Genomic DNA, 11036 nt, shown 5'->3' with positions numbered 1-11036 from the left:
GATGCCCTATCTTTTAATTATTGGATCAAATTAACCAATTTGATTTAACGGTTAAGAGATAGGGACTCTTCTAAGGGGCTTGGATAAGACCCTCACTATAGAATTCTTTTGGACTTTCTACTATTTTTGGCTAGCAGGCCCTTGTACATCTTTGACCCAAACGAAAAACACTCTCTATTTTTATTTTTTATTTATTTATACAAATGATACTCAGAAAACGAATCTAGAACCTCGAGTGCAACGGTAAATGTTCTTAACCATTTAAGTTACAAGTCCCTTGCAAATGACCCACTAGTTTAGTGGTTTGAAGTAATTGCTTCTCCAAGAAAAATTATGGGTTCAAGTCCTAGCATTCATGTAGTATATATAAGTTTAATATGTTATCGCTCATCTCAATAAGAAATATGCTCATAAAAACACTCTCTAATTTGATACTTTATTTTATCCGATGGAAAAAATGCATATATATATATATTTAATATACCCCAAATAATTGTTTGATGAGCAACTAAACTGTATATAATATTAATTATAACTAATTTCCCCCTTCAACAAAAAACAAAACAAAAACCAATTGCCCCCAATAATTGTGCTGACGTGCAGATCAGTTCTCTCCTTTAATTTTGACCCCACATATTTTGTTTTATTTTTCCGATGATTCACTGTCACGGCTTTGAAAAAATCAAATTACGTATTGCTTTTGCTTCTATTTATTGACTTTATACTTTTTTGGTTGGAGTATCATGTTCATTTTAAGCGCTACCTCATCTACTCACGGAAAAGATATTTTTCTCAAAAGATGTTAAAAAATTTAGGAGATTTACTATTATACTTAATATATGAGCTTAAATAAAAAAAAATTTAATACGAAATAGACTTTAGAAACACATTCAAAGCTCACTTACAACATATCAAAGAGACTTTTAACTTCTTATAAATTACAAAACTATCATCAATTTTTTAAAACAAATCCATCCTCAAAACCTCATAAAAAAACTCAAAACACTCAATAGGGTATTAAAGTAATGAGATATTTAGTGATATACCCATTTCTAGCATTAATATTATAAATAAACCCTACACAATTGAATTCCTATAAACAAACCCAAAAAAAACCCAAAAAATGATAGTTAGCCTTATTGAATTTAATATTGATTATTAAATTACTTTGATGCCCTATTGAGTGCTTTGGGTATTTTTATGAGATTTTGGGGTTGGGCTTGTTTTAAAAAATTGATGGCAGTTTTGTAATTTATAAGAAGTTAAAAGCTTTTTTGTTATGTTGTAAATGAGCTTTGGGTGTGTTTCTAAAGTCCATTTTATATAGGGTATTTTTATAATTTGGGCCCCCATATTGGGTATAATAGTGAATCTCCCGTAAGTAATTTAATAATCAAAATTAAATTAAATAGGGCTAGCAGTCATATTTTAAGATTATTTATAAAAATTAAATGGTATAGAATTTATTTATATTATTAATGTTAAGAATGAATATACGACTAAATAATTCTATTTATAATGAAAAAGATCTCAGATATATATATATATATATTTTTAATAGCCACCACAATTATTTATGGAACATATCACGTGCATCATGTGATATCATCTTCAAAGGTCTGACTCTGATTGTATGCCACACTTCAAATCTTATGCATGAGTGGATATTCGTTTTCAACCCTCTGGTTGTCCCAAAATTAATGCATTTTTTAAACTCTCTCATTGTCTGAATATTAAAATAATGGAATTGGTTGACCGGATGGGGTATATCATAGTGGAAAATGACATTAATTTACAAATTAATGATTTCGAGTTTGAATTACCATGACACTATAGTAGCGTGTGTATGTGAAAAACTTTTTTTCCTTATAATTTAGACTATCGCTTGTACTGAAATTTTTTAATTTAATTGCTATTAATTGGTTAATTGGTTAATGTGAAAATTCGTTGATGTAGGTGAATTGTATAAAAGCTCAAACCACCAATCAAATGATTGCTTCAAATTGGAAGGTCACAAACAGCCCCACATCTCAAAATACAGGTCAGATAAATTTAATTTCATACTTGTTATGAGATCTTATTGTGATCAATTCTTGTGATTTCTGAATTTATAAGAGGTGTTTGATCCAAGTTTTGCTCAGTTCAATTCTTCTGATTTCTGAATTTCTTGGGTTTCCATTGACGGCAACAAAACAATGGATTTTTCCCTTGCTTCAATGCACGGAAACACTCTCAAAGGAGGTTTGCTCCTAAGTGCAGTACTGCCTTTATTGAAGCTCCTTTGTATGGCTGCCATTGGTTTACTTCTTGCTCACCCAAAATACCAACTTGTCCCAAAAGCCACTTTCACATTTCTCAGTAAGCTGGTGTTTGCTGTCTTTTTGCCCTGCTTGATCTTCACCAATCTTGGTCCATCCATCAGTTTAAAGAACTTGCTGAATTGGTGGTTCATTCCTGTAAATGTTGTTATAAGTACCACAATTGGGTGTGTTTTGGGGGTTTTGGTAGCAATAATTTGCAGGCCACCACCTGAATTTTTTAGATTTACCATAATCATGACTGCATTTGGAAACACAGGTAATCTCCCTCTTGCAATTGTGGCCTCTGTTTGCCACAGTGATGATAACCCTTTTGGTACTGAAGATGACTGCACTGAGGCTGGTGTGGCATATGTATCTTTTTCCCAATGGGTTTCTGTTATTCTTGTTTATACACTTGTTTATCATATGATGGAGCCCACCTTGGAATCTAGTAGAAGTGCTTATGAAGTTGTTGTTGAGGAAGAGGAGTATCATGAGATTGAGGAATTGGGGTATAATGGCAATGGCAACAGCAATGAAAATGGAAATGAAAATGATCTCACTAGGCCACTTCTTGTTGAGGCTGAATGGCCTGGAATGGAAGACAAGGAAATTGAGCATTGCAAGACACCCTTTATTGCAAGACTTTTTAATAACAGCAATTCTATACTTTCCCACACCGCTATTCCGGATTTCGGTGGCGAGGAGGAGGAGAAGGAGAAGGGAGGTCAGCCAAGAAGTACCAAGTGTCTGGCAGAGCCTAGAATGGTGAGGAAAATCAGGTCTGTTGCTGGGATGACACCAATTCATGGCATTCTTCAGCCCCCAACAATTGCTTCTCTTTTGGCAATTATCATTGGCATGATTCCTAAGTTGAAATCTTGGGTTTTTGATGATGATCAAATCCTTTCATTCATCACAGACAGCTTGGAAATTCTAGCTGAGGCCATGGTGCCTTCGGCTGTGCTTGTTCTTGGAGGCATGCTGGCTGAAGGTCCAAACGAATCAAATCTAGGAATGAGAACTACAATTGGGATTATTGTTGCAAGGCTTTTGGTACTTCCTTTGATTGGAATTGGTGTGATTCTATTGTCTGATAAATTGAACATTTTGATTGATGATGATCCATTGTACCGGTTCGTTCTTTTGCTGCAATACACCACACCAAGTGCTATCTTGTTAGGAGCAGTTGCAAGCTTGAGGGGTTATGCAGTCAGAGAGGCTTCTGCACTCCTCTTCTGGCAGCATATTGTTGCTGTCTTCTCCCTTTCAGTCTATATAATTGTATACTTCTACATATTGTTTTGAAATAGAGCTTGGACCTCAAATTCTTTCCAATATACGGACTACTTTCGAACTATTGAAAAACGGTTTCATTTGGTGTTTCTCCTTCAAGTTTTTAAGTTAGCACACGAAATGTTTCATGCATATACTCAAGAAATTATTTGCTATTTGAGCCTTCTAGTAGCAAGGTCTTGCAGTTTTCGGGGGTGTATTCAATTGAGATTTTAATAGATTGTAGTAATTACATGATTTTAATGTAATGGATTTCAGCCGAATTTGTAATTATATGATTTTGCTCATGATTTTAATAGATTGCAATTACATGAGTTTACTTATAATTTTAATTCACTTAGGATTTTACTTATGATTTTAATGGTATTCATTTGTTTCTGTGCCTTCCTTCTGGCCCCTTCTGAAAATGGAGATAAAGCATCCTCAGTCTTGCAACGTATAACAATCACAAAACAAACAGCCATAAAACTCAACATAAAATTGAGGAAATATGATAATTACACTCTAATTTTCACTCCACTTTATTTATTTATTTATTTTTAAATTTTAAAAACGAATTAATAAAATAAAGCATATATGTAACATGTAAACTTTGTAAAATAGTTTCTTTGGAAACAAAATTTGCATGTAAGGTGGAAAACAATTGGCATTTATGCACTGAACCTTAAGATAAGACTTTGAACTTTAAATCTTAATACAATGTGTAGAATATATTTTCTCTGTTCCATTCCATGTTTTATATACTTTATAAAATTATATGAAACCTCAAGAGCACAAGATAAATTTTAGGCTTAATCGGCCTATCATTTTTTAGAAGTATCATGTTGTTTTGATCGATTTGACAGTGGGAGGCAATGTCAACTACAAAACTTTGGTAAAAAGAAGAATGCGAATCACTTTAACTTGCTGGAGGGAACAGTTGCAACGTTTTTCTTTTGTTGCCTTTGAATTTCAAATCACACTTGTGGAATATTGACTAGAAATTGCAAGGTATCATAGGATTAAAATTGCATTGAAATTCACCGAAAGCTTGACCAAAATTTCCACTCAACTACCTCTTAAATCTCCTAATTTTGTGAGATATTATACCGACATTGTCAACGTATTGCTGAAATTATTTGGAGGGATATTTCAGTAATACTATTACTACCCCGTCAAACACTTGTTCACCCTTTTTCAGTACCATCCCCAACTTAACGCAACCAAACTCACGATAATTGAGCAACACGACAAAAAAAAATATGGTGAGAGAGAAATTGAATGACTAAAAAGTAAAAAGAAAACGAGGAAATCGGTGAAAGCAGGAAGAAGAGGAAGAGTGGGATGTGATGTGAGTGTGGCGTGGTGGGGTTATTTTCTCATTTGCGGTTAGAATCTCTCTCTCTCTCTCTCACCTTTCCCTCTTCGTCCCACTCTCTCCCATTTCTACAGACTCGTGCGAACAAGTACAATGTCCCTTAAATGCTTGGTTTCTTCGCTTCTCTACCCAAAACAAGAAAAATGCTTGCCTTCTTTCTAATGGGTTTTTGGGTGTTGTGTTGGTGATTTTATTAATATTATTGTTGTTGTAAATTTGAAATACTGTGGTGTGTACTACGACAACACTCCATCTCTTGCTTCGTCGTTTCAAGATACACAAGCTACAAGGCAAAAGATTGCTGCTTTCTTCCTTTCTTCCATTGCAGAGAATCCCATTCCTATTCTTGTAAGCTTCCCTCCTTCTCTCTCTCTCTCTCTCATGCCAATCAATCATAACTTAACTTCTTTTATTTTTGTGGGCATATCATTTTCTAACCTCTCTCTCACATTGTGCATTTCTGGTGTTGTATTTGATTTGGGCAGTTCTTCCAAGTTTTTGGTTTCTGGGTTTTCTTTTTTTTCTTTTGAAAAAAAAGAATTAATAAAAAAGATCAATTCTTTTTCTTTTTCTTTGGATAATTTTATATTGCATTTTTTCTGTTGGGTTTTCTTTGTGTCTTTTCAATGTCGTTAATTTTTTGTTGTCAACTATATTCTGTTCAACTTCCTACAGCTGCATTTTCTGCTTTTAATCCCTATCCATTATAGCTTCTCATTTTTTCACAAAAAGGTACATTGACTTTTGATATCTTTCCCCTTTTTTGTTTGTTGCTCGGCTTTACCTCTCCTATTTTCCTTTCCTTTTTCCCTTTCGTGCCTGATGGTCCTTTATTGATCTTGATGCAGCTTGAGTGTTGCTCCTTTGCCTCTACCTCCTTTTTTGGGATTCTTCTCGCCATTCTTTAGTATTTGTTTTCACAATGTATGGATAATTATTTTGATGCATTGATAATTAGGTTTCATGGTTGCATTGATGGCTGCTCAATGGTTTCAGAAAATTCCTTTAATTCCTGAGAAAACAGAGTGAAAGGGAGGAAACCAATGTTTTGGATTTTTGTGTTGGATCTTTCTTCATCTTTAAATTATATAAATATTCGTCTTCGAGTAGCTGAATTTCAAGATTAGAAGATCTGGTTTCATATTGTTCCACAGTTATTTTTGTCTCACTTCTTTCTCTTTTGATGACTAGGGTTCGTTTCTATAGCGATGCTAACATTCTTTTGACTGTGTTAGAGGTGATATTCGCAAACCTTCCTTGCTTCTTAGTTGCACCATTTGCAAATTTCTTAGCGCTCTATGAGATATGGTCTGTCTTTTTGTGCATGGATAGTTAATGTTCCTGCTCTTTTGTTCTGAGTAGACGGTTGAAATGAGAGAAAATTATTACTTTCAATATCTGCTTGATCAAGTGGATTCTTTATTTATCTTATGACCAAACAGTATGAGCTTCAAGATTTGTTTAGGTGGCCTTTCAGTATCCTAAGTTGTCCCATCAATTAGAACAGAACATTTGGCTTTTCATTTTCATCATTTTTTTCACAATTTTTTGCTTCTTATACTTTTTATTTTATTTTCTTTGTTCTTTCCTCTTTTCATTTGTCTAAGGGCTTCAGTTTCTGTTGCAGATTTATATTTCCTTTACTAGATTGTTTTAATGGTTTATTGTTTTGAAATTATACGGAGTTATGGTGATATTTTAGTTCTAACTTTTGGTGGAAATTGAAATTTGAAATTCCAGTTAGGTTGTTTAGATGATTCTAAAGTGATTTTCTTTTGTAATTTAAAGGATGGGGGATCATTTTGTGTTGTTTGTTGATCGACTGATCACTGAATCTACCCTAGAAGCTGTTATAGAGAGCACATATCAGTTGCAGCACCCAACACTCACAGCAAGCCAAGATACTATGGACTCTTCCCATAAAATAGATGTGAATGGGTCATCTTCTAGTAAATTTGTACAGTGTAGGATTTGCCATGATGAGGATGATGATTCAAACATGGAAACACCATGTTCTTGCTGTGGCAGCTTGAAGGTCAGTTGTCCACTGGCATTTCTGTTGAAACTTCTTCTCGTGTTTGCTTTTTAAAGACTCGACTGAATCTCTTGTTTCCTCTAAACTTCTTTCTCATGCATCGATGTTAATCACAGTTCCCACATAATTCTACGAACAAGTAGTCCCTTTTTCTTTTTCTTTTTTTCAATTTTATTTAGTTTGATCAGACTCATAAATATTCATTTATATTGCTTCAAAGTTGAAAAACTTATGTCTTGCGTCATTGATTCTCTTCATCAAATTCATCCCCTTGCTTATAAACAAAATTCTTACACAGAAATCTCAATTATTTAATTTTCTAACAAGGCTACCCATCTTTTCCTATTTTATGGTGTTTATAATTACTGTAAATATGCTTAATGATGATGGTCCATGTTGTTTGCCAAACTTCAATTATTGGGTTTCTACTTTAGAATTACAGTTCCCTCAGTATGAATATCCCTCTTAAATTAGTGGTTTATGTTACCGAATTAAAAGTTTGGGAACACAGACCAAAAAATTGAGAAGCCATGTCTCTATGAGTTCAGTCGAACACACCGCAATATAGTTCCTTTATGGATATTGTAATCTGATTTAGGCTTTAAAAAATGTTCAAATCAAGTTTGAAGCAGAACATCATTTTTAACGAGAGTTAAATAGTCAACTGATTTCGTAGTAGCAGGGAAAACTGCACTTTGAACTCTAAGATTTTCAAATTTATGAATTCTGAATTTCTTTTCAAGCATCATATTATAAGGGCATGTATGTATATGTATAGATATATAATATCCAGATTCTTGAAGACGTTGATTTAATTTCTGGATAATATGTCTACTTCAGATCAAAACATGTTGAAAGTGGCATAGGAAAAATCTTCTGGAATAATTTGGAATATATTGTATAAGAAGCAAGACCGTACCACAAGTAATAACTCTCAACCAAGTTTGGACTCCTGATTGTGGCCATGGTTTACTGAGTATGATACAGATGGTCATGTCAAGTTGTTTTTTAGTAGCTTATTTATTCATTCCATCAAGTACTATTACACATCAGAGGGATTTACCAAAACAGCTATTTTCTTTATCTTCCCCTTTCTCTGGCGCCTGCTTTCTGGCCATGGCAAGTATTCAATTGGATTTATATTAGTCATTTATTTACTTGATATTCATATTTTGCAGTATGCTCATCGTAAATGTGTTCAGAGGTGGTGCAATGAGAAGGGTGATACAATATGTGAGATTTGCCACCAGGTATGCCATTGTTTTACTGAACATGTGATGTAGAACAGCCTGTAGGGTTAGAGTAAACAGCCCATAAGTTTAGAGTAAACACTTTAGCAATAGAACATAGAAGAAATAAGGGATCGAGGAGAAGAATTAGAGTTCGAAGAGACGAAGGGAAAGGGAAGGAATCAGAGAGTTTAAAGTAAGGAAATTTATCATTAATCAAGTCTGCCTTAAAAGATTACAAACAACTCTATTTATAGAGGCCAAACCCTTTTTAATCTAGGAAAAGGAAAAGTAAACTTTAAGAAATAGGAAAGCGAATTAACTAATAAGAGATCCTTTTAACAAGAAGGAATCTTTAAGAATTAGGAAAACAAATTAACTAATAAGAGATGGGAAAACTAATCCAAGTAGAATTAGGAAAACTAATAATATGCATTCTGCATCAACAAGTTTCAGACTTTAGTTATGTTTTATGACCTTATTAAACTGGGAGAACTTTCCTTTTTCCTGTTTGTGAAATTGCAGCAATTCACGCCAGATTATACAGCACCACCTCCTCTATTTCATTATAGTGGTATTCCGATGAACTTCCGGTATCTCTCTACCTATCCATTATACACTCAAGGTTTTCTATTTTGCTTCAACAAAGGATCGCTTGTAACTCATTGAGAATTATAAACTCATTGAGAATCATAAAAGTTATACTCAAATTGTTGTTACCATCTTAGGGGGAATTGGGAGATTTCCAGAAGGGATCTGCAGAATCCTCAATTTATAGCAATGGTTACTGCTGATCATGAATACATGAATACCGACTTTGATGATGAATACTCAGCTCCCTCTTCAAGAAGCTTGATATGCTGCCGTGTAGTTGCTATCATCGTAATCTCTCTCTCTCTCTCTCTCTCTCTCTCTCTCAGGTGCATTTTGATAGTAAGGGAAAAAAGAGATGGTACAGAATTTCTGACATCTTACTCAAAGAAAATAATCTTTCCTGCTGAGTATTTTGTTTTTCCGTAGTATGACATTCAAGAAAACCATTGGGTTCTCCTCATCTGTTTGTTTCAACAGAACACTCTCGTCTTTATATCGGGCAACCTATATTTGGCAGAACATATAATCATGAAACTTGAATAAATGAATCTCTCTTCTGATCTTTTAAGTCTGAATATAATTTCTTAAAAACAAACAGTATCATATTTCGAAATTGTACATGGCCATTTTGTCTAAGGTGGAATACGCTACCCAATGACCTTTGGGATTCTTTTGAAACTATTGGAGAATTTTTGTGTTCTGAATTTTAGCCACAAAAGAAAATGATATGTCAAGTCTGTGATAAGTTTCAAATAATTGGTATTTTGGACTTCTGTACTTCACCATATTTTACAGCATGTGATTACGTATTTGTTTATTTTCAGTTTATGGTTCTTCTGGTTTTACGCCATACTCTTCCATTCTTAATAAGCGGAGCTGGAGAGTACTCATTGACATTGTTCACAGTAAGTTTGGCTAGCGCAGTTTTCTTTTTCCTTTTTAAGGATGAAATGCTCTTCAGGAAAATGTAAAAGAAACATTTTGATATCTTCATTATGCTGCAGTTACTGATGTTGAGAACGATTGGGATTCTATTCCCAATCTATATCATGGTTAGAGCATTCACTGCTATCCAACGTCAGCGGCGTCAACAGGTTAGTCATATAAGAACTCATTAACCATGTCGGATTCACTTCATCATTTTATTGAAACACTTGAGCAGCATCCATGACTTCCACTATTACTTCCTGTGTGTGCACCTGTTTTTGCCTGTAACAAGTTAATGCAATTCCATAGAAATCATGAATCTTATCATAGTTTTGTCTCTTACGCACTTCTGTTCTGGTATTAAGTTAATATAATATTTGTAGAAATCATCGTATGCGCATGACATTGTTCATCTGTGTAAGCATTGCTTTTCATTAAACAATACAGTGGATCTGGAATAAGCAAACCATTAATTCTTATTGAAATTGACAGCTGAATTTGTTGGTTAATGTGCACTAGGATCCTGAAATTTCCCTTGCCACATCCGACGAAGAAAATGACTTGGCATATCCATCACGCTTGATTCAAATTCGATAATTGATTCAGCCACCACTCTTGGCTGGTGGAATCATTTGCTATCACTGCAACAGCCCTGAAACGGATCAATAATCAAGATCTGCAATTATGTGTAATGCAGATGAACATGATCAGTGACATCATCACTTCAAGACAATGTGCTCGAAGCATCGATTACTGGCAAACATTTTGCTTACCATGATTCTGAAAGCCGTGTGTAGACAGCATTGGATATAAGCTTTTTTCTTTTCAAGTACAGCATACTTCTTTTCAAGTACAGCATACAAATTATGAGAAGCCTAGAAATCAAAGCTGCATGTAAATTTTAATAGTAAGTTGATGTATTTTATCCAAAAGGAACATGATTGCCGCCTTCACTTTTAATGTGCTCCCTTCAAGATCTTGTTTATAAATTACACACAAAAAAAGTTCCAAATGTAAATTTTCTATTATGGGCCGATGCTCTAGCCACCATAAGTATGGAAAAACTAAGCAGAAAAGAACTTTTCCAATGATGAGTTCGATTGGCTTGTCATCCAAGGAATAGGGTGCATACAGGAGATTTGCTCAAATTAAACACAAGATTGAATAATTGTGATTGTTATTTATTTCTCCAAGAGGAGGATATATATATATATATATATATACAAGTATAAGTTGACTTCTCCTACAAATAAAAATAATTAGCTACTACAAGGAATCCTAATTAGGTAACGTGAATT

The 11036-nt window shown here is 34.0% G+C and overlaps 2 protein-coding genes across 5 annotated transcripts; both read left to right on the top strand.

Annotated features, from left to right (window-relative positions):
- The first annotated feature begins 1949 nt into the window (after positions 1-1949).
- On the top strand, positions 1950-3869 carry LOC117620521 (protein PIN-LIKES 2-like). Its single transcript, XM_034350602.1, has 2 exons — positions 1950-2040; positions 2184-3869. Exons 1-2 carry the CDS (start codon positions 1990-1992, stop codon positions 3606-3608), a joined length of 1476 nt encoding a protein of 491 aa, XP_034206493.1. The 5' UTR covers positions 1950-1989; the 3' UTR covers positions 3609-3869.
- A 1023-nt stretch (positions 3870-4892) lies between these two features.
- On the top strand, positions 4893-10763 carry LOC117622993. 4 transcript variants are annotated; one of them, XM_034353818.1, is made up of 9 exons: positions 4894-5301; positions 6145-6190; positions 6742-6988; positions 8167-8238; positions 8743-8810; positions 8946-9099; positions 9636-9716; positions 9816-9905; positions 10258-10763. In XM_034353818.1, exons 3-9 carry the CDS (start codon positions 6743-6745, stop codon positions 10333-10335), a joined length of 789 nt encoding a protein of 262 aa, XP_034209709.1. In that variant the 5' UTR covers positions 4894-5301; positions 6145-6190; position 6742; the 3' UTR covers positions 10336-10763. The 4 variants fall into 4 exon arrangements, with proteins under 4 accessions (XP_034209710.1, XP_034209709.1, XP_034209707.1 ...); XM_034353817.1 differs by lacking the exon at positions 4894-5301 and adding an exon at positions 5578-5877; XM_034353819.1 differs by lacking the exon at positions 6145-6190 and having other exon boundaries at positions 4893-5301.
- The last annotated feature ends 273 nt before the right edge of the window (positions 10764-11036 follow it).

This window comes from Prunus dulcis, chromosome 3, assembly GCF_902201215.1.
Source record: "Prunus dulcis chromosome 3, ALMONDv2, whole genome shotgun sequence".
NCBI lineage: Eukaryota > Viridiplantae > Streptophyta > Magnoliopsida > Rosales > Rosaceae > Prunus > Prunus dulcis.
Note: the sequence above shows the minus strand (reverse complement) of the source record. Positions and strands in the feature narration are given on the sequence as shown.

Excerpts from the sequence above, each read along its gene's own strand:
- LOC117622993 (XM_034353819.1), top strand. The coding sequence starts at position 6,743 with ATGGGGGATCATTTTGTGTTGTTTGTTGATCGACTGATCACTGAATCT. Across the intron at positions 8,239-8,742 it reads TATGTGAGATTTGCCACCAG|CAATTCACGCCAGATTATAC; the intron begins GTATGCCATTGT and ends GTGAAATTGCAG. Across the intron at positions 9,906-10,257 it reads AACGTCAGCGGCGTCAACAG|GATCCTGAAATTTCCCTTGC; the intron begins GTTAGTCATATA and ends AATGTGCACTAG.
- LOC117620521 (XM_034350602.1), top strand. The coding sequence starts at position 1,990 with ATGATTGCTTCAAATTGGAAGGTCACAAACAGCCCCACATCTCAAAAT. Across the intron at positions 2,041-2,183 it reads GCCCCACATCTCAAAATACA|GGCAACAAAACAATGGATTT; the intron begins GGTCAGATAAAT and ends GTTTCCATTGAC.